We start from the raw sequence: 23,433 nt of genomic DNA, 5'->3' as shown, positions 1-23,433 counted from the left end.
AGGGCATCCCTGTCTTGTGCCAGTTTTCAAAGGGAATGCTTCCAGTTTTTGCCCATTCAGTATGATATTGGCTGTGGGTTTGTCATAAATAGCTCTTATTATTTTGAGATATGTTCCATCAACACCGAATTTATTGAGAGTTTTTAGCTCTCAATAAATTATGAAGGGCTGTTAAATTTATCAAAGGCCTTTTCTGCATCAATTGAGATAATCGTGTGGTTTTTGTCTTTGGTTCTGTTTGCTGGATTATTGATCCGTGTATGTTGAACCAGCCTTGCATCCCAGGGATGAAGCCCACTTGATCATGGTGGATAAGCTTTTTGATGTGCTGCTAGATTCGGTGTGCCAGTATTTTATTGAGGATTATTGCAGCAATATTCATCGGGATATTGGTCTAAAATTCTCTTTTTTGGTTGTGTCTCTGCCAGGCTTTGGTATCAGGATGATGTTGACCTCATAAAATGAGTTAGGGAGGATTCCCTCTTTTTCTGTTGATTGGAATAGTTTCAGAAGGAATGGTACCAGCACCTCCTTGTACCTCTGGTTGAATTCGGCTGTGAATGTGTCTGGTCCTGGACTTTTTTTGGTTGGTAGGCTATTAATTATTGTCTCTATTTCAGAGCCTGTTATTGGTCTATTCAGGGATTCAGCTTCTTCCTGTTTTAGTCTTGGGAGAGTGTATGAGTCCAGGAATTTATCCCTTTCTTCTGGGTTTTCTAGTTTATTTGCATAAAGGTGTTTATATTATTCTCTGATGGTAGTTTATATTTCTGTGGGGTTGGTAATAATATCCCTTTATCATTTTTTATTGCATCTATTTGATTCTTCTCTCTTTTCTTCTTTATTAGTCTTGCTAGCAGTCTATAAATTTTGTTGATCTTTTCAAAAAACCAGCTCCTGCATTCCTTGATTTTTTGAAGGGTTTTTTGTGTGTCTATCTCCTTCAGTTCTGCTCTGATCTTAGTGATTTCTTGCCTTCTGCTAGCTTTTGAATGTGTTTGCTCTTGCTTCTCTAGTTCTTTTAATTGTGGGCATTTAGTGCTATAAATTTCCTTCTACACACTGCTTTAAATGTGTCTCAGAGATTCTAGTATGTTGTGTCTTTGTTCTCATTGGTTTCAAAGAACATCTTTATTTCTGCCTTCATTTTGTTATGTACCCAGTCATCATTCAGAAGCAGGTTGTTCAGTTTCCATGTAGTTGAGTGGTTTTGAGTAGGTTTCTTAATCCTGAGTTCTAGTTTGATTGCACTGTGGTCTGAGAGATAGTTTGTTATAATTTCTGTTCTTATACATTTGCTGAGGAGTGCTTTACTTCCAAATATGTGGTAAATTTTGGAGTAGGTGCTGAGAAGAATGTATATTCTGTTGATTTGGGATGGAGAGTTCTGTAGATGTCTATTAGGTCCACTTGGTGCAGAGCTGAGTTCAGTTCCAGGATATCCTTGTTAACTCTCTTTCGTTGATCTGTCTAACCTTGACAGTGGGGTGTTAAAGTCTCCCATTATTATTGTGTGGGAGTCTAAGTCTCTTTGTAAGTCTCTAGGGATTGCTTTATGAATCTTGGTGCTCCTGTGTTGGGTGCATATATATTTAGGACAGTTAGCTCTTTTTGTTGAATTGATACCTTTACCATTATGTAATGGCCTTCTTTGTTTCTTTTGATCTTTGTTGTTAAAGTCTGTTTTATCAGAGACTAGGATTGCAACCCTTGCCTTTTTTTGTTTTCCATTTGCTTGGTAGCTCTTTCTCCATCCCTTTATTTTGAGCCTATGTGTGTCTGTGCACGTGATATGGGTCTCCTGATTACAGCACACTGATGGGTCTTGACTCTTTATCCAATTTGCCAGTCTGTGTCTTTTAATTGGAGCATTTAGCCCATTTACATTTATGGTTAATATTGTTATGTGTGAATTTGATCCTGTCATTATGATGTTAGCTGGTTATTTTGCCCATTAGTTGATGCAGTTTCTTCCTAGCATCGATAGTCTTTACATTTTGGCATGTTTTTGAGTGGCTGGTACCAGTTGTCCCTTTCCATGTTTAGTGCTTCCTTCAGGAGCTCTTGTAAGGCAAGCCTGGTGGTGACAAAATCTCTCAGCATTTGCTTGTTTGTAAAGGATATTTTTCTCCTTCATTTATGAAGCTTAGTTTGGCTGGATATGAATTTCTGGGTTGAAAATTCTTTTCTTTAGGAATGTTGAATATTGGCCCCCACTGTCTTCTGGCTTGTAGAGTTTCTGCTGAGAGATCTGCTGTTAGTCTGATGGGCTTCCCTCTGTGGGTAACCCGACCTTTCTCTCTGGCTGCCCTTAACATTTTTTCTTTCATTTCAACTTTGGTGAATCTGACAATTATGTGTCTTGGAGTTGCTCTTCTCAAGGAGTATCTTTGTGGTGTTCTCTGTATTTCCTGAATTTGAATGTTGGCCTGCCTTGCTAGGTTGGGGAAGTTCTCCTGGATAATATCCTGAAGAGTGTTTTCCAACTTGGTTCCATTCTCCCCGTCACTTTCAGGTACACCAATCAGAAGTAGATTTGGTCTTTTCACAAAGTCCCATATTTCTTGGAGGCTTTGTTCATTTCTTTTTACTCTTTTTTCTCTAAACTTCTCGCTTCATTTCATTCATTTGATCTTCAATCACTGATACCCTTTCTTCCAGTTGATCAAATCAGTTACTGAAGCTTGTGCATTTGTCATGTAGCTCTCATGCCATGGTTTTCAGCTCTGTCAGGTCATTTAAGGACTTCTCTACATTGGTTATTCTAGTTAGCCATTCGTCTAATCTTTTTTCAAGGTTTTTAGCTTCTTTGTGATGGGTTCGAACTTCCTCCTTTAGCTCGGAGAAGTTTGATGGTCTGAAGCCTTCTTCTCCCAACTGGTCAAAGTCATTCTCTGTCCAGCTTTGTTCCATTGCTGGCAAGGAGCTGCATTCCTTTGGAGGGGGAGAGGTGCTCTGATTTTTAGAATTTTCAGCTTTCCTGCTCTGTTTTTTCACCACCTTTGTGGTTTTATCTATCTTTGGTCTTTGACAATAGTGATGTACAGATGGGGTTTTGGTGTGGAAGTCCTTTCTGTTTGTTAGTTTTCCTTCTAACAGTCAGGACCCTCAGCTGCAGGTCTGTTGGAGTTTGCTGGAGGCCCACTCCAGACCCTGTTTGCCTAGTTATCAGCAGCGGAGGCTGCAGAAGAGTGAATATTGCTGAACAGCAAATGTTGCTGCCTTATCGTTCCTCTGGAAGCTTTGTCTCAGAGGGGTACCTGGCCATGTGAGGTGTCAGTCTGCCTCTACTAGGGGATGCCTCCTGGTTAGGCTACTCAGGTGTCAGAGACCCACTTGAGGAGGCAGTCTGTCCATTCTCAGATCTCAAACTCTGCTGGGAGAACCACTACTCTCTTCAAAGTTATCAGACAGGGACATTTAAATCTGCAGAAGTTTCTGCTGCCTTTTGTTTGGCTATGCCCTGTCCCCAGAGGTGGAGTCTACAGAGGCAGGCATGCCCCCTGGAGCTTTGGTGGGCTCCACCCAGTTCAAGCTTCCCAGCCACTTTGTTTACCTACTCAAGCCTCAGCAATGGCGGGCACCCGCCCCCCAGCCTCACTGCCACCTTGCAGTTAGATCTCAGACTGCTGTGCTAGCAATGAGGGAGGCCCCGTGGGCATTGGACCCTCTGAGCCAGGCGCAGGATATAATCTCCTGGTGTGCCGTTTGCTAAGACCCTTGGAAAAGTACATTATTATGGTCAGAGTGACCCAATTTTCCAGGTGCTGTGTGTGTGTTATGGTTTCCCTAGGCTAGGAAACGGAATTCCCTTTCCCTTTGTGCTTCCCAGGTGAGGGGATGCCTTGCCCTGCTTTGGCTCTCACTCAGTTGACTGCACCCACTGTCCTGCACCCACTTTCTGACATGCCCAGTGAGATGAACCCAGTACCTCAGTTGGAAATGCAGAAATCACCTGTCTTCTGTGTTGCTCACACTGGGAGCTGTAGCCTGGAGCTGTGCCTATTTGGCCATCTTGGATTCAGTTTAGCCTTTTTTACTAAAAGAAAAAACTCAACTGGAACTCAGTTAACCAAAAAAAAAAAAAAAAAATCTAAAAGGGCACAAATGGTGCTGCAATCTACGGACTTGAGTCTCCAGGACTCTTTCTTTGCCCCATCTGCAATTTTTTCAGCTTCTTGGCTTCATTCAATCCTACTCCAGGGGCAGGATTTCTCTGTAGGACAGAGAGGCTGCCAGCTCTTGCTTACATTCTTACCATAGGTATATATGACCCTTTTTAATTAATGATTTCACTTTAAAATGCAACCAAATGCTCTCTTATTATCTTAGCTGTCTTCATTGAATTGCACTTCTTTATTTTAAAGGCTGATTGTTCTGTCAACAGATTGAAGACAATCCTTGCTAGAGAAGTTGGGAAGAAAGAGTAAACTGATCATCACAAAGTTCTGCTGTCTAGTGCATGAGTTCTGCCTTCATCAACATTACAGAATCTTTTCCAGAATGCTAGCCTATCCTTCACATGTTCTTGCTCAGAACATGGCTGGTGTCTCATAGTGCCACAGTCATCATTCATAATTACAAAGAAAGGTTAAATTTAACCTAGTGCTGCCAGATGTTATGCACATTATATTTCCAAATATAATTTAAAAAACATTTCATTCAGGCTATTTTCTATCATATACACCTACTTTATTAGAAATAATGGTCCATATAATACTCAGAACAAACTTCTTCAGTTATGAAAAAAAAATTGGATAAATTCATGCATTTTTCCGAAAACAGAATTAGCCTATTTTTGCTTTCTAAAATGTGGAGGGCTCAATCCCTGGTATAAAGCTTTTACTAATTTTTACAAAGATACAGAACCATTTTTCTCTTCTGTCTAAAGGGCAGAACAGTTTCTAAGTCCCTTATTTATCCAATTTCAGTTCTGAGGGCAAGAATCCTGGGACACAGGGATGATTGTTTTTAACTCTTTTGGCATACATTCCCTTGCATTGCAATTGAAACAAGTCCATTCTTGTGATGAGAATTTACAGTCTAGTAATCCTAAACACCAAATAAAGTACAGAATTCCCCTTTTCCAGGTGCTGAAGAGGAAGTTAATGGATTCCCAGTCACAGTAAAGAGTCTTGGAGAATTCCCTGTGGTTCTGGGCCTGGCTGGATTCTGCTACTCTTTCTTTGATGCTGAAACTACACATTGACTATCATCGGTTTCTTCCACAGATTTTGGAGGACTTAAAAAAATGAGATGACGAATGTGAAATATATCTTCTTACCTCTATCAACAATTTCAACCCCTTCTCCTTTCATCTTGCAAACCAATTTTTCTTGTAGCCTTTTTACTTCAGATTCCTTTTCTTCTAGTTGTTCTTTTAAAGATGCCAGTTCATCCTACAAGTTACAAATTCATTTAAAAATAGCAGATCATGACTAAAAAAGAACATTCAGAGAGCATATTAGCTCTTTAAATCAACAATCAGGTTTTATGAATGAAACAAATCTACAAGAATTTAGAAGCAGCTGGGCATGGTGGCTCACACTTGTAATTCTAGCATTTTGGAAAGCTGAGGTGGGTAGATCAATTGAGGTCAGGAGTTTGAGACCAGCCTGGTCAACATGATAAAATCCCATCTCTACTAAAAATACAAAAAAACTATCCAGGTGTGGTAGTACATGTCTGTAATCCCAGCTACTCCTGAGGCTGAGGCAGGATAATTGATTGAACTGGGAAGCAGAGGTTGCAGTAAGCCAAGATCGTGCCACTGCACTCCAACTTGGGAAACAGAGCAAGACTCCGTCTCAAAACAAAAACAAAAACAAAACAAAACAAAACTCACAAAATTTACACGCAAACGTCAGAAATCAAGCAAAGGCAATAAAAAGCAGGAAGCAAGACTATCAGAAGACCAGGCATGGTGGCTCACGCCTGTAATCCCAGCACTTTGAAGGCCAAGGCGGGCAGATCACTTGAGGTCAAGAGTTCAAGACCAGCCTGGCCAACATGGTGAAACTCCGACTTTACTAACAATACAAAAAATTAGCTGGAAGTGGTGACGTGCACCTGTAATCCTACCTGCTCTGGAGGCAGAGGCAGGGGAATTGCTTGAAACCAGGAGGCGGAGGTTGCAGTGAGCCGAGGTTGCATCACTGCACTCCAGCTTGGGCGACAGAGAGATTCTGTCTCAAAAAAAAAAAAAAAAAAAAAAAAAAAGATTATTAGCAGAAGTCCCATTTATAACAGTTATTGTATAATTATTTCAAGTTTCTTTGTAATCAAATTAAAAAGAGATCTTTTAGAGTATAATTAGGGATAGGATAGCCCTAAGGTTTAAATCTTATATCAATTTAAAAAATATGACCAAGTTAGTCAAGGAAGATAATCAAATTAGATACTTAGTGTCATAAAAGCAAAATAAAATGCAAATTGGAAAAGACTAGCTTGACATTTATTCGGCATTTCAAGTTGGCACTCATGCCTCCTTGACAAGCACAGAGTTTCATTAATGGGTAAAGTAGCAAGTCATCAACAACTTTAGCCAAATCATGAAACTAAATAATTCACCTTCATCACTAAGATGAAAGGACAGAATCTCCTGTAACTATGGGAAAAAATAAATTAGAAAACAGATATTTAAGCCCTCTTTTAATTTTTAACCATACAACTGTATATAAGATTTCAAGTTCATCATTCTATGCACTAATGTTTAAATTTTCAGTTTTCTTTTAGTAAAGAATTAGCTTTAGCAAACAAATTTTGCTGACTGTATTTAACACAGAAAATACAACTATGCAATGCTAAGACATAGAGCTTTATATTCAATGCCACATTTTACTTTCAGAATCTCTATAGATGTATTTACTACATTTAGTACTATGAGAAGATGTAGTTCTCCAATGAGGCGAGGCAGTTGGCCCTGTAGTTTTGACTTCTGGTAGGAGCACAGTGGACAAGTACAAAAAATTTTCAGTAGCACTGGCAGGAAGTGTGAACCTGTTCTCACTGTGCTGCTTCTCAGCAGTCATTTCTATTCGCAGCCATGATAATGTCAACTGCTGTACATTTACCATCAAGAAAGTCCCTAAAGAGGAAAGTGAACTCTACTGTGGATACGAAACAGAATTCTTTCACAGGTGAATGTTTACAATTATTTTACTAGGCTTGGGTCTCAGTCTAAGAGAGTTTAATTTATAAATTCTTTCATTTTACCTGTTTATTATATTTCACTAATTATTTCACGTATTTCTGAAAACAACATCAGGGATCCCATTGTTCCTTCAATCAGCTTGAGGTGATTTTAATCAACAGGTGACACACACAGAGAATGAATGCATATGCCACTAAAACATCATCACAGCAAAACAACACAAGCCAGAAAGCAACAAGCCACGGACCCCATCGCCCAACGTCTACTACACCTTCAGTGACTCCCATTTTTGTTCCATCCGCTGCTTTTCATACTGCATCTGACCCACCTTGATTTTCACGCTAGAAAGTTTGGCCATTAAAGACTGGTAGAGAGACAGAGGAGTGAAAGAAAACTACAGATAGAAAAAGACAAGCTAAATAACTGAGAAAATAGTACCAGTTTATAAAGGAGGCTAGATACAACTCAGAGAAGGGGGAGGTTATGTTCTGTCGGATGAGTTAAGCCTTGTTTTTAAATTCGGATCAGTGATGTTTAAATTCAAGGTTTCAGCTTGGGGGGAACTTCATTTACTTTTATAATACCTTCTTTATCATATACTAAGTAGAAAACATGTTATTTATATTATTGGTCATAGATGAACAGTGGAGCCATTTGTTTGAAAATGTTAATCCGTGAGGAAAACTTACTTTGGTTGATTCATGCTTATTTTCATACTGAAGTCTCCCACTGTCCATTTCACTGACTTTTAACCTCAAATCGTTGATCTCCTGAATCAGTCCCTGTCCAAGAAGAAACAAGAAAGTGCATTAGGAAAGTGGTAACACAGTTACCTATACCTACAAAATAGCAGCTTGGACATCTTAAGAAGTCACCAGCTCCTAGAGTTAAAGTTGAATGAATCAGATGAGACAAATAGAAATAAACCTACCTCCTTAATAAACAAAGCATTGGCTGGGAGCGGTGGCTCACGCCTGTAATCCCAGCACTTTGGGAGGCCAAGATGGGTGAATCACAAGGTCAGGAGATCAAGACCATCCTGGCCAACATGGTGAAACCCGTCTCTACTAAAATACAAAAAATTGGCCAGGTGTGGTGGCGCACGCCCATAGTCCCAGTTACTCAGGAGGCTGAAGCAGGAGAATCGCCTGAACCTGGGAGGCAGAGGTTGCAGTGAGCTGAGATTGCACTCTGTCAAAAACAAACAAACAAACAAAACCATTCCTTTAAATCCCCAATGCCTCTGCCCTAAAGTGATGGGTTTATGAAAATAAAAGGTGACTATAATTTTGATTAAGAAATGTAGCTTAATATCTATTATTTGTCAGATATTTCTATCTTAAAAATGACTCTGAATGCTATTTCATAGAGTGCTATTTCTATTCTATTTTATAGAATGCTATTTTATATTTTAAATATATCACATTCTTTAGTAAAGCCATTTACCTTTTGAACCTTCTCAGTGATACATGGGTATTTTTTTTAATTTGTAATTTCTCCCTTTGTCCACAAAAATATGGATTGCTCATCAACCCAATATGGGAGAAAGAAATGAAAATTAAATCCTTTAAGCCCATGAATCCTTAAGATTCATGAAATAGCCAGGGAAATATTTTATTTTTATTAAGTGGATGATAACAGGAACATGAGAATAGTCAAATCAGTTTTAATTTTGCGGACTATTTTAATTATTGTCATATATAACATCACAAAGTTTATCAACTATTCTCTAATACATTTTAGCAATAGCATTGAATTTTTATTAGACGTTTATCAGGGATTGAGTTTACTGTAAGTTTGATGACAATTCTCAACTGGAAAGTGGATGAGGGCCCTGCAGTTCACCTAATTATACAATTAGAAAATGAAGGAGAAACCAATCTTAATGTTTACATAACACAACACAATTTTACACCTTTTCTACTGCCACTTTTTATTTTATTTAGTGTCACTTTTTAAAGAACCAATTTGCTCATAAAACTTGTCCAAGTATTCTGATAAATAGTGGTGTATTTTTGTCCAGAGCCCAGAGAGTGGGAAACAAAATTAGAGTGTTAAGCAATATTAACTCCTCCAAAAGAGACACTCAAATACCCTGCATGGGAGATGACTTATTTTTTACTACAAGCCACAAAAATACCTACAATGGTTACTATATTTCTGCTTCTCTCTCCTCTCTTTTTTTTTTTTTATGATGGAGTCTTGCTCTGTCACCTAGGCTGGAGTGCAGTGCCGCCATCTCAGCTCACTGCAACCTCAGCCTCCCGGGTTCAAGACATTCTCCTGCCTCAGCCTCCACAGTAACTGGGATTACAGGCGCCTACCACCACACCCAGCTAGTTTTTGTATTTTTAGTAGAGACAAGGGTTTCACCATGTTGACCAAGCTGGTCTTTAACTCCTGACCTCAAGTGATCCACCCTCCTTGGACTCCCAAAGTGTTGGGATTACAGGCGTGAGCCACTGTGCCTGGCCAGTTTCTCTTTTTACAAAGACATGCATGTATTCCTGGGTCACAAATTCATAGACTACAGGACAAAATTGTCCAAGAATGCCAAAAATTACAAGTAGAACAATGCTATAAGGAAATAAAACTTTGTGAATAGGGATTATTTTAAACTCCCAAGTATAATGATTCAAGTTCACAAAGGCTAAGAGAAGGGATGCTATAATGAAATACACTTCCCAATAAACCTATAGGCTTTTAAATTGTGGTCTCTTATAAAATGGGCAAAATATTACCTATCATAATTATACAATTACTCCTTAGGAGTCACTTAATAATCATACAATATTTCAATTAGATGATATATATTTTCTTCTTATGAATTAGGTCAAGAGCTGTTTGACATTACTCAATAACATATTTGTGATTCGTCATCTAACAGGTCAGAATTCAAGTTCAAAGAAAAAAATCACCTTTTCCCGGTTAACCAATCATCCTTGCATAATATGAGTCCTTAGTGATATTCATCAATACGATCCCTCAAAAAGGCTCTGTGGTTTTGTGATTATATAATGTAAGTATGTCTTCTATACAGATTTTAAAAATCCAATTATATAGTAAATAATCAGTGTACTTAAATAATAACTACTAGTAAAACCATGCATTTAAGCCCATTATTTACAAAATTAAGAAAACTAGTATGAATGGACAGATGCTCCAAATATCCTAAAGTCAAAAGTATTTCTAAAGGTTGATAAAAAGATTAGTATTTCATATCAAAAGTCTAAAAATAAAAAATTGTCATTAGCATTTTGTGATAAAAAGTCAATGTAATCAAAGATTATCCTTAAAATGAAGCAGGATGAGGGCACGTAGTAATTAACTGCCTTCCTTGCACACCTCCAGAGAATTTCAACTTTGCTCTAGGAATGCATGTGTATGAGAGACAGAGACAGAGTGACAGAGAGAGAGAGAGGAGAGACTGTATCACTCACCTCTGTGTCTCTGAACTTATCTTCATAATCCGATCTGTCCTTCTCTACAGCCGTCAGTTTCAACTTCAGGTTAGATATTTCAGCCATCAGATCCAACTTCTGAGTTTCTAAGGATGTCCTACTTAGAGGCTCCTATTGGAATTTAAGAGATACATCCAATAATTCTTTTATTATAAACAGCCACATGTGAATTTACCTCATTTATGATCACAAAGCAGCACCTATTAAGTAGAGGATGCAGTAAAGTATAATTACTGAATATACATACTTTTTAAAAATTATTCACTTTAGGCTGGGTGCGGTGGCTCACGCCTGTAATCCCAGCACTTTGGGAGGCTGAGTGGGGTGGATCATTTGTGGTCAGGAGTTCGAGACAAGCCTGGACAGTATGGTGAAACCTCATTTCTACTAAAAATACAAAAATTAGCTAGTGTAGTGGCAGGTGCCTGTAGTCCCAGCTACTTGAGAGGCTGAGGCAGGAGAATTGCTTGAACCCAGGAGGCAGAGATTACAGTGAGACAAGATCACGCCACCGCACTCCAGCCTGGGCAACAAGACTCCATCTCAAAAATAAGATAAAATAAAATAAAAAAATCATTCACTTTTGTTACCGTCCTTGGAGCAGAAATAAACACATGTCAGTTTTCTGAGGGAGACATGTTAAGTAGATCCACATGCATAAACCATATATATACTTAAGTCTGACGATAACATTGATGATGATGATGATGATACTAAGTTTGTTATATGCCAGGCAACCGTTATGACATATACTGTTTCAGTCCTCACAAAAATCTTATCAGGTAGAAATTCTTATTATCCTTAATCAAAAGATGAGGAAACTTAGTAACAGAGAGGTTAGGAACTTGCCTAATGTCATAGAGGGGAAAAAAAAAAAAAAAAGAGGCACAGCAGGAGTGGAAACCTACGAGGTTTTGCTCCAGTGCATACTCCATCCACAACCTTACAGAGCCTGTCCTATGTGTTATAGATGGTGCTTATCCTTTTTCTTTTTTCTTTTTCTAATTTTTAATTTTGTGAGTACATAGTAGGTATACATATTTATGGGGTACATGAGATGTTTTGATACAGGTATACAATGTGTAATAATCACATCATGGAAAATGGGGTCCCCATCTTCTCAAGCATTTATCCTTTGTGTTACAAACAATCCAGTTACACTCTTATTTTCAAATGTACAATTAGATTATTATTGACTGTAGTCACCCTGACATACTACTAAATACTAGGCCTTATTCAAACTAGCATTTTGTACCCCTTCAGCATCCTCCACCTCTTCCTTCATCCTCCACTGCCATACCCAGCCTCTGGTAACCATCCTTCTACTCTATTTCCATGAGTTAAATTGTTTTATTTTTAGATCCCACAAATGAAAACATGAGGTGTTTGTTTTTCTGTGCTTGGCTTATTTTACACATAACAACATCTAGTTCCATTCATGTTGTTGCAAATGACTGAATCTCATTCTTTTTTATGGCGGAATCATACTCCATTGTGTATAAGTACCACATTTTCTTTATCCAGTCATTTGTTGATGGACATTTAGTTTGCTTCCAAATCTTGGTGGCTGTGAACAGAGCTGCAGTGAACACAAGAACACAGATACTTCTTTGATATACTTATTTCCTTTCCTTTGGGTATATATCCAGCGGTGGTATTGCTGGATCATATGGTAGCTCGATTTTTAGTTTTTTGAGGAACCTCCAAACTGTGTTCTCCGAAGTAGTTGTACGAATTTACATTCCCACCAACAGTGTCCAAGGGTTCCCTTTTCTCCACATCCTTGCCAGCATTTGTTACTGCCTGTCTTTTGGATAAAAGCCCTTTTAGCTGGGGTGAGATAGTATCTCATTGTAGTTTTGATTTGCATTTCTCTGATGATCAATGACGTTGAGCACGTTTTCATATATCTATTTGCCATTTGTATGTCTTCTTTTGAGAAATGTCTATTCAAATCTTCACCCATTTTTAAATTGGATTCTTAGATTTTTTACTATTATTCTTTTTTCTTAATCATAAAACATATGCTTATAGGCGAGAGTTAGGAAACCATCTGAATGCAAAGAAAGAAAATTAAAATAAGCCACAATCCTATTGACATTTTGTTGCAGATTCTAATTACATAAACACTTTATATTGCGTGCATGTGTTTTGAGACTCTGCTACTCTCAATTTTTTTTTTTAAATGTGCTGGTCTAAGTGAATCAAGAAACTTACTGCTGCATCAGAGCAAACACAACATAGAAATGTAGCATCTCAAATAGTTCAGCAGGGAAATGCTATTTTGGTTTTGGCCTCTGCACATACCTGCTGCAGTATTTCTTTTGTGGCATTCAACTTCTCTCTGTGCTCTTCAAGACAAAACTCCAAATCTCTAATCTTCTCTCCCTCATCCTCCATCTGGTCTGTTAACACACTTAGCTGTATTTAGAATAAAATACTGCGATGAGTGAAAAAGAATTTGGGTCCAACTGCATACGTTATTTCTCTAAATGGAACAAAAAAAGGAATGATCCTACCACTCATAAGCTCGTAAAGAAAAAAAATCTGAGAAGTACCAAGAAGACAGTGGTCCCTCGCATTCCTATTTATATATTGCTTTTTGATTTAAGGAGCCCTGTACAATTTCAGAGAAAATTTGTGTAGATTAGTAATGTACACTATTTTTTGGTTAAAGCCACTTCAACCATTTATGAGAGAGAGTGTGCACATCTTTTTTTGCGGGCAGGGTGGAAATAGGATTAGAAGAGAAGAAATGAAGTTAATGTTTCAAATAGAAATTATCAAGAGCTATTCAAATTCGATACTTCAAGAAGAATAAGGAAAAGAACCCAGGGAATTCAAGTTCCATGAACTCTTTGAAGATGACACAGTTCATAGATGTGTTCAAAGCCAGGGGGCAACTCAGTATACTCAAAGGTCCATGAGGAGCTGTTGGGCTAGTCCTTCAACTCTAGTGCTTAGAGCCCATCTCTGAGATTTTCCTCAATAATCATCATCCAGTAAATATACTTCAATTCATTTTGCTCAGTATACCAAAGAAAAACATACTTCAGTTCATTTTGCTCAATATACCAAAGAAAAATGTTTGTCAAGCATATAAAACATTATGAAGAAACAAACTCAAATTTAGCCCACAAGGAGGATTCTAGTCACTGTTGTGTTTTGTCTCACACAGGGTATCATTTTTTTTTTTCTTGAGATGGAGTCTCGCTCTGTCACCCAGGCTGCACACAGGGTATCATTTTTAAAATTGAAAAATTAAATATATTTATTCAGATTTCAGATTCAGAAATATAAATTTACATATATGCAGATTTTATGCTATATTCATATATCCAAATTTCTGATACATATTAAAATATATTTTAAAGTTAGATCCAGCCAAGTGTAGTGCTGCACACCTGTAATCCCAGCTACTTAGGAGACTGAGGTAGGAAGATTGCTTGAGCCTAGGAGTTCAAGACTAGCCTGGGCAATGTAAGAAGACCCTGCCTCCAAAAAAAAAATTGATCAGATCAGATGACAGATGAAATCAGATGACATTGCACCTGTATTCAGACTGGCCCCGGAAGAGCTGAGGTTGATTAATGGCAGCTCCTTCTAAACTGGGTGTACAAACCACCATTTTGCCCCAGTCCACTACTCCCTATTGTGTACAGATGGCTTACCATGCTTATTTCTATTAGCAGTCTGGTTGCTAATAGAACTGGTTTCTAATAGCAGTCAGGTTGCAAGCAATCTGAATTTGTCACCCCAATTTAAAACAGCCTTTGTAAGTATGCTGCAAGGAAAGAACAATATTTAAGAATCACTTGCCTGAAGAATGAGGGATTCTTTATCATTTTCTAAACGTGCCAGCCTTTCTTGATACACATCTCCGTTCCCAGGTAGGTGTCCATTTGTCTGAAAAAGGAAATAATATGGGTAAGGTTGATCTTCTCTAAGAATGATATATTGTAGATACATGAAAATCACAAGTGTTCTTAGTCCAAGGGGCCTGAATTGAATCTGGCACAGCTGTCACTGTCAAACAGAAAATACGAGAATGCAATTTGGTTCATTTACCACAAAAGAGGTAAGGCAGGCGTGTTAAGTGTATAAGCATGTTTTTGCCAAACTAAACATTTCTTAACAAGCAAAAAATAATGACCCACAAGGCACAGTGGATACTGGTATCTCCACTGAGAGCAGACACACACCCAGGGGCAGGCAAAGCTTTGTGAGTGTGTAGGGGGCACCCCTAGCTGTTGAGGTCTGTCTCTCTTCCTCCAAAAGCATAAACACTCAGGCCACAGTGACTTCCCCTGGTAGTGCCGACTAGCCTCGCTTATCTGCATTTTAACACTTTCTGTTCTGACCTTATTAACTTCTTATGAGTTTGCTTGTTCATATAATGTTACCATCTATTCCAGGGCAGAGCCTATAAATTGTTTTGTAACCTCCCCAGCATCTGGCTCAATGCTCTGCGTATATTGATGCTTACTTACTATTTCTTCTCCTCCCTCATGCCCCACACGCTTTTTTTTTTTAAAAAGTCATATTTGGGCATATTTATGCATGGTATAAATGCCAAAGGAAGTATAGACTGAGAAACGACATATAGATTGTTTCTTCCTCAGCTGTCTCATATGCAAGTCATGAAAGACACACAAAGAGGCTCACAAGAACAGAAAACCTAAAAACATCATTTTGAAATATATGCAGTAGTGTAGGCAGTATCTCTCATAATCTCAGCATAACCATAAAATATGTAATCCCAATAGAATTTCCTGATTCTTCATTCAAATACAATAGAAATAAAAGCCAGTTGAAATTCAAAAGTGTTAGATGGGGCCACCCAGGGTTCAATTGAAAAAGAAAATAATACCTTCAAATTTAGAACCAGAAAAAACAGACATCTGTTTTTAAAATCCCATACAAGTAATAATATTTTAGAAACAGATATGTTTAACTAAGTAGGGAAAAAAAAAAACCAACAACTGCTGTTTAGTGAGGACAAAAAGCAAAACTGGCCAAGTGTGGTGGTGCATGCCTATAATTCCAGCACTTTGGGAGGCTGAGGATTGCTTTGACCAGAAGTTTGAGACCAGCATAGGCAACATGGTGAGACCCCATCTCTAAAATAAACACATAAACAAATAAATAAATAAAACAGCCAAGCATGTGCAGTGAGCCAAGATCGTGCCACTGCACTCCAGCATGGGCGATGGAGTGAGACTCTGTCTAAAAAAATAAACACCAAAAACCGCCAAGCATGGTGTGTGTGCCTGTGTAGTCCTGGTTACTCTGGAGACTAAGGAAGGAGGATCACTTGAGCCCGGGAGGTGGAGGCTACAGTGAGCCGTGTTTGCACCACTGCACTCCAGACTGGGCAACAAAGCGAGACCCTGTCTTAAGAAAAACAAAACAAAAATGATCTTTCTTCTGGTTGGAGGAAATTATAGCAAGAAGAGAGCACGGTTTCCTCCCAAGCTACTTTGTATGATATGGAAGTGAGGTGTTCCAAAACCAGTTCTCCAAAATTAGCCCCAAATAGAAACAGATACTGAAAATTGACTCAAAATGAGCATATTTACGTTTCTGAATACTGTACTGATATTTACAAGCACTCATAATGCTCAAGGGTAGTTTAGTATATTAAAACTCACTATAGGAACATAAAGCAGAATTTAAGAGCGATCAGTGTTACATCCTTGTGTTAAGTAGGTAAAGACTGTTCTGGCCACATGTGTTTATATTTCTGCCAATTTTGTTTCTTTTGTATTAAGAATATTGGCAGTAAGAACCATTAGGTAAATACCCTATTGTCTCTATTCTTCCTCCAACTCCCATATTCTTCTACCTACCAGGTCACCCAAAACCTCCCTATATATGGCATGCTCTCTCACACACTACTTTTACTCCTTCTGCACAGACCGTCTTTTCCCACCCTTTCTTCTTCTTTCCCCATTCCTTAAGGTCCACCTCTATTAGGGCTTGGTCTGTGAGGTCTTCCTTGAATTCACTGTTTACTATGTGCCAGCAACAGTATCTAGATGAACCTTCATTACAGCAGGCGTTACTCTGAATGCACTAAGGTTAGACTTGACTGCATACATGTCTCTCTCTTCTAATAGACTCTGCATTCTTTGCAAGTAGATTTGCCTTGGCATGTGACACACAGTGGGTGATAACTAAATGTCTGTTGAATGGAAGAATGACAACAGGTGTTCAATAAACACGGGTTGAATAAAAGATGACTGCAAGTTTGGTTTTGATCTGGCCTTCTTGCTTCTCAGTGGGTCTTTATTTATGTGTCCTCTATAATCTGGTATGCACTCCATGGTTGACCTCTGTCTAGACTGGCTCCTTTCTCCCCAAGCCTGTACTCTCTCTTCCCACTATGTTTAGGAGGTGATCTCAGAGCCTTTGTAATGGACAATAGTTAAGGCCATCTTGTGTGAGCTCCCCTAGACACTTTCTTCCTCAGTGTGTATTACCTCTTATTTCTTTCCTTTCTTTCTTCCTGCAGGCTTGGGAGAACTGATTCTTAACTCCTTCCTGAAAGCTCATCATTCCACTTCTAGTTTGGAACCTTGATTTCCTGTTTCACTGGGACCTGTAATCACCACTTCTACTTATCATTTTCCATTTCTTCCTTTTAATGAGCTTTCTTCCATTTTCCTTTACAACAACTATCCCAAGGTTTTGTACCCAACACTCTACTCACCTCCCACTCCTCCCTCTCAGGTCAATCCATCTTTCATAACCCATTTCTACCTCCTCCTCATTCCATTGTGCCATTCTCCTTTCCCCATCTGTTGGCTGACCTGGGTCTTGTCTTAAACTGTGCTCTTTAGTGTTTCATCCTATTCTGCCTCAGGTGGATGACTAATAATTTTATGTGAGTTGGTCACTCAGCCTAAGTTTCTCAGTGCAAAACTGTCTTACATTTCTTTTGATTCTTCCACGGTGCTTATAAAATTCTGAGCACCTAATTTAAAATGTATTTAAGTATAAACTCCTGTTGAGTCAATCTGACTTTCAAAGCACGGAAGAGCAGCCTAAATCACTTCATCTTTCTACTTTAGCTCATGGTGCAACCTTTTACTGACCACATCCAATTCAGCTAAGTCGAAACTGGAATCAACGTGGGGATTTCAACAGTACAGTATCCAACCAATAGTGTGTGTGGAGAGTCAGAGAGGGAGATCTAACTCAACTGTAACATTGGTACTTTGATTTAATTAAGGAACTTATGGCTTCTGCCAGGTTTTCCTGGCATGATGGGGAGAAGCACATCTGAAAAGCTTTATCCCTCATATAATTACAGAATCTTAGAGCTAGCCAGGAACCTCACCTGGAAAACGAATTCCCTGACTCTACATGGCAGGTGCTACACATAACATCAGAATGCCATCTACTTTTTCCTTCACCATCTAAGTGGAAAGCCTTCTTTTTATAACAACTTCCTTTTAATTATCAAGTATTACAATCAAGCGTAAAGATGTAATAAATGTTAACATCTTTCCTTTGTGTCTGTTTAAAAAATGTTTTTTATTACAGAAAATTTCAAATAGATGTAAAGTAGAGAAATGAGCACAATGAAACCCCATGTACTCGTCACTCCATTTCAAGAGTTATTAATTCACGGAAGGTAGGAGTCTCAACCGCTGTTTTTACTTGTAACATCACGCTGTGTTTTCCTTTGAGTTTCTGGGTTCTATTGGTTTGCATTGGTCTACAGTTGTCTTCCCTGTTTCCCCTTTGTTTCACTTTGTTCTTTCCTGAGTTCTGCTGTCCTGTCTAAATCCAAAATCAACATACAAGCAGTGATTTGCCACAATTATGCTTATTTATTTTCTAAAACAGAAGGTAATTTTGAGAGTAAAAACTTCCCAAATCAGAATGGTAAGTACCTAAATTAAAATGGGGGGAAAAGAAAACAGCCCCCTTTTTGAGGACAACAAATATTACAACATAGCTGGATTAGTAATACTACATATACACAAATACACACACATACCATATTCCAGCCAGTCATTATTATACTTATTTTTAAAACTAGTTATTAAAAGTATCACACAGTCTTGATTTCATAATCCTGTTTTTAAACATTCAGTATCAAGAAAGGAAAAGTAAGGCTCAGCCCATGAAATCTCCTTTAAGTAAACGTTATCTCTAGTTACCAAAAGAAATAACTACTATGACAGCATTTTGTACTCAGAATTATACGTCTGCCACGCATGCAAACGTTTACTGCATGCCTGCTCTGCACTAGACTCTGAACTGGGAGGACAGATTAAGACTTGAATCCTTCAGCCATGAAGAGCAGTTATATTGCATTTGAGTTCAATACCATAATAAGGCATCTTACACCACTACTGTCCAACGAGTCAGAGAACATGATATCAGCGATGCTGGAAACCAAGCAACCAGGCAGCGGCAGTACTCCACTCCCCTGTCTTCTCACTGGGTGTGATGGAATAAGGGCATGAGCTTCACAGTGGGCAAGCGGAGGGTACATGTTTAGACAATAATATTAGCCTAGTCATAGGTGTACACCTAAGTCCCCTGAATTTGGGGAGAACAGAGGAAAAAGAAGGTCCCAGTGTCCCTAGAAGCAAAGCCCCGGCTCCTATCCCAGTACAGCAGCAACTTCATTCATTCAATATCTTCATTCACTTGTTTATTCAACATTTGTTGAAAGCCAGCAACGTGTGACAGGATACAGAGATCTAGAGAAGGAATCTGTCTTCTATTTTGGGAAGGATAACATGGGACCAAGAAAAAGTCCCTATTGTTCTTGTCACTTTTTCTTTCTTAACTCACTTTCCTAAAGGAACAGGGAAACCTCTTTCCATTCAATCCTAACAAATACCAGTGGCCTAGGGTTCCATGAAAAGTATATCTTTTACCTCTGTAAACTAAGAATTCTGCTGATTTGGTCAATTTGTTTTTCTGTGTCTGTGAATACTTTCCATGGGAATTTACTTGAAGCTTAATTTTAGCTAGGACGTCTCAGTGAGGCACCGCATGACTCAGATAATTGTGATCACCTACGGGATACAATCTTAAGATGTACCTTGTTTGCCAAAGGCTGAGAAAACATTTCCTAGAGGCACAGATGAAAAGCAAAGCCGGTCAGAAAGCAGCAGGGATTGGAAGGTGGTAGGACGGGGACTGCTTTGTGGGGCTCGAAGTCAGGGACTCAGGGAGAACAGCCAGCAACCCTGCAGAGAGCACATCCCATGGCTGAACTCTTTAAGTTATGAGTATTTTTATTTTTATAGTAACTTTTAAAAATACATATTTGGGATTAATATTATTTAACTTTTAATGTAAAAATAAGAGAGACATGTACTATGATGATTTAACAGGTCTGAAGCCAGTCCAGAACACCTCATTTCCCCTGTTTACACTCTATCTATCTCCTGGGTGATGATGCCTGCTTTGGAGTTATTACCATTAGCATTCACCATTAGTATTTCACTCACTTTGTTGAAAATTGTATTTTTGTAATTTCTGCTGACTTTGAGATGGCCTCATAATTAAAACTGCCACATAGTCAGACACCTTTGGGATTTCACTACCTGATCCACTGCTGATATGGATCAAGGTCATGATCCTCAGTTAAAAAAACATTATAAGAATGTTCTAGGGCAACTCATCAAGTTAGACCTAAAGTAAATAACTACTTGCTTGACTCAAACAATTAGACATATTTTTCTATTTGCCTTCTTAAATCTGGAGCCTCATAAAGCAAGTAATTCTCCATTATTAATATCTGTGTTCACACATTATAATAGCTCACAATCAAAACAGAAAATTCAGCCTCAGTAACTAAACAAATATGTCATAGTCTACAGTTTTCTTTCAATCACAGGAGATACACTTCTGAATTTTAAAAGAAATTTGTTCATTTCCAGAAGCCTACACCTATACTAATAAATTCATTCTTATAGATTTAATGTCCCTTCATGGTAACAGGTTACCAGTGTTGGTATTTGATCACATTCAGTGTCTGATCATATGAAATAAACAGGCAGTAGCAATTAGTAGTAAAGAAATAACCTGCATCCTACAAGAAACCAAGGGATCTCCCTAACCCAGGCAAAATGATCATTGGAACTGCAAATGCCCAGTTGCACTAATGAAAAGGTTAGTATCCATCTTAAAGTACAGGGCTTCTCAAGTTGGCCATCATTAAACATGAATGGAACAATAATTATATATATGTTAATAATAACAGATATATAATTATTTCCAAAAATTTTTGAATTTAAGTTTTTCCAAAATATTCCAGAAGCTTCTCTTAGTCTGAGAAATGTTTGTACTCTTTTGTCACAAGAAGTGAACTATGTATGGGTGGTTTGTAACTTCATTCCCCTTGTAACTGAACCCAATTCTCTTTCCCTTATTGCAAAGGGATCGTGTTAAACATTTTCCCTCTATTCTCTTCTCTATGCTCTACTCTTCAGTATTGCCTTTCTGACTAGCCTTTTTCCAGGCGTATTCATAAGCCATCAACATACATTAGTTCATAAGATCCTTACAATCCTAAGTGGCAGTAACCATCATCTCCATTTTACAGATGAGAAAAGCAAGACACAGAACTTCAGACATTTTCACAAGGTCATACAAGCTTTGAAGAGTTAGGGCCAACATTAAAATTCAGGTCTGCTGTTACTACAGCCTGCATTTGAAACTGCCTAGATGCAGTCCTGCCTTATCATTAACCGCTTCCTTTTTTTAAACTTCACAATCTCTTTTATTGTTATTTGGGCAGTTTTCCCATGTTTAATATGAAGGGGGAATTTGCTAGGATTCTGTGTTCCTTAAATTCTAGGACGCCATCAATTTTAATTTTGTATTGTGGTAAAATATATATGTAAAATTTACCATTTTAACCCTTCTAAAGTGTATAGTTCAGTGGTAGTAAGTACCACTTACTACCACTGAAGTAAGTGCTAGTAGTGGTGATGGTGCAGCCATCACCATCATCCATCTAAATAAACTCTTTTCATCTTGCAAAACTGAAATTCTATGTGCAATAAGTATTATCTTCCCATTCCCTGCTCCCCTGAGCTCCTGGCAGTCACCAATGTACTTTCTGTCTCGAAAATGGACTATTCTGAGTATCTCAATAAAAAAAAAAAAGAAAGAAGGGAGAGAGAAAAGGAGGATGGATCTGAGCTAAAATGTATACATATCTGCATTTGAAGATCATAAAACACATCCCAACTTCTGAAATATTAAATTGGAAAAATCTAATATTATCAGCCAATCACTAATTATAAGCATATAATCTTCTACTTGTTAGATTCCCAATGCTGGCCCAAGTTGCTTTTTGGTTCTGAAATAAAGTCTAACATGGTAGGTGTGTGGTGACAACTCAATTTCACTCCTATGCTTTTATGGTTCCAAACAGCCTGTCCTGCTCTTTTTGCCTTTTGCTGCCTTTCTTCTTTCATCCTGTCATTCTCTGTGTGCTCAAGAAAACACACGTAATTTGAAAGGTTGGGGTCAAGGTGAGGAATTCTTATAAATAAGTTAAATGGATATAAATAAATTTAGCAACATCAACAAAAGTCTCTTATCTCTTTGGATCCACATCCAGTTTATTTTGTTATTGTTACTTTTAGGATAAAAACTGAATCTTCATTAGTTCTGTAAAATATTTGTCATTTTATGGATTCTTACGGTTAAAATATCAAATAATAAGATAGAACGCAACTAAAAACATTGGTTAACAAGACATTACCCATCCAAGGAATAAATTTAAAACAACTTCCATTCATTTAAACGTGCATTCCACTTTATCATCCATGGAGCATCATTCATTACAAATATAACTACTGAGCCAGGCATTCTTCTAAGCACTAGGGATCCAGGAACTTTTTAAAACTAAGGGCAAAAATCAGATTCATGATGCTTACATTCCAGTTGAAAAGACAGAAAATAAATTATATAAACATTGCAAATACATTGTACATAAGAAAGTGGTGAATGCTAAGAACAAAATAAAGCGGGGAGATGTAAGACAAAGAATAAATGGGTATAATTTTAGTTAGGGTGGTGACGCACGGCCTCACTGAGAGCAGGACTTTTGAGTAAACACCAGAAGAATATGAGGGAGCTAGCCATACAAACATCTGGGGAAAGAGCTTTCCAGGCAGAGTGAAAAGCCAGTGCCTGGAAAAGCCAGTGCAAAGGCTCAGAGGCCAGTGTACCTGGCACGTGTAAGAATCAGTGAAACAGCCAATGTGCTTGGCGTGGAGTGAATAAGGAGATGTGTGATGAGAGATGAGGTCAGAAAGTCATGGGGAGCAAATCCTACGAGGCCTTGTAGCCCACAGTAACCACTGTGGTTTTTACTCTGAGTTAAGATGTGATGCCATTGGCAGTTTCTGAAAAAAGGCGTGAGTGTCATGATCTAACTTATATTCAGATGTAATCATCATTACTTTTTATCATTTCTGGACATACTTTCACAGAACAGATTAAGCACATGTTAATGGAAATGTTTTACACACATGTCAAAAATTGAACTACAAGTATGCTTAGGCTACTATTGCTATTGGTGGCCTCTGGGTGTAGGATAGAAACAGGTTCTTCTAACAATAGTAAATTCCTTTTTTCACTGCATGCTAAATGGTCAGAAGAACATGGAGTAAAGAAGGGGTGAGATAGGACATTGAAATAGACTAAGGAATATGCCAGGAAACACCAATTTCAGAGCATGAAGCAATCCCCAAAGAAATTAGCAAACCTGGACCTTTAAATCTCTGGAGGAGAAATTTGCAGAGGAAATATAAAGTATAATGTAAGGCATTA

At 38.2% G+C, this 23,433-nt stretch overlaps 1 protein-coding gene across 5 annotated transcripts in view; it reads right to left on the bottom strand.

Annotated features, from left to right (window-relative positions):
- Positions 1-23,433, bottom strand: part of LOC103218789 (liprin-beta-1-like) — a 144,975-nt gene that overhangs the window by 43,272 nt on the left and 78,270 nt on the right. For 3 of the 5 annotated variants that reach the window (XM_073020574.1, XM_073020575.1, XM_073020572.1), the window contains 5 exons: positions 14,434-14,520; positions 12,922-13,035; positions 10,594-10,725; positions 7,843-7,935; positions 5,285-5,399 (listed from right to left, as the gene is read on the bottom strand). In XM_073020574.1, coding sequence (XP_072876675.1) covers positions 5,285-5,399; positions 7,843-7,935; positions 10,594-10,725; positions 12,922-13,035; positions 14,434-14,520 — 541 coding nt within the window. Of the gene's footprint in view, positions 1-4,808; positions 5,400-6,081; positions 6,186-7,842; positions 7,936-10,593; positions 10,726-12,921; positions 13,036-14,433; positions 14,521-23,433 lie in introns of those variants that run through there. The other 2 variants (XR_012094474.1, XM_073020573.1) reach the window with 2 other exon arrangements.

This window comes from Chlorocebus sabaeus, chromosome 11 (assembly GCF_047675955.1).
Source record: "Chlorocebus sabaeus isolate Y175 chromosome 11, mChlSab1.0.hap1, whole genome shotgun sequence".
In the NCBI taxonomy this organism is placed as follows: Eukaryota; Metazoa; Chordata; class Mammalia; order Primates; family Cercopithecidae; genus Chlorocebus; species Chlorocebus sabaeus.
Note: the sequence above shows the minus strand (reverse complement) of the source record. Positions and strands in the feature narration are given on the sequence as shown.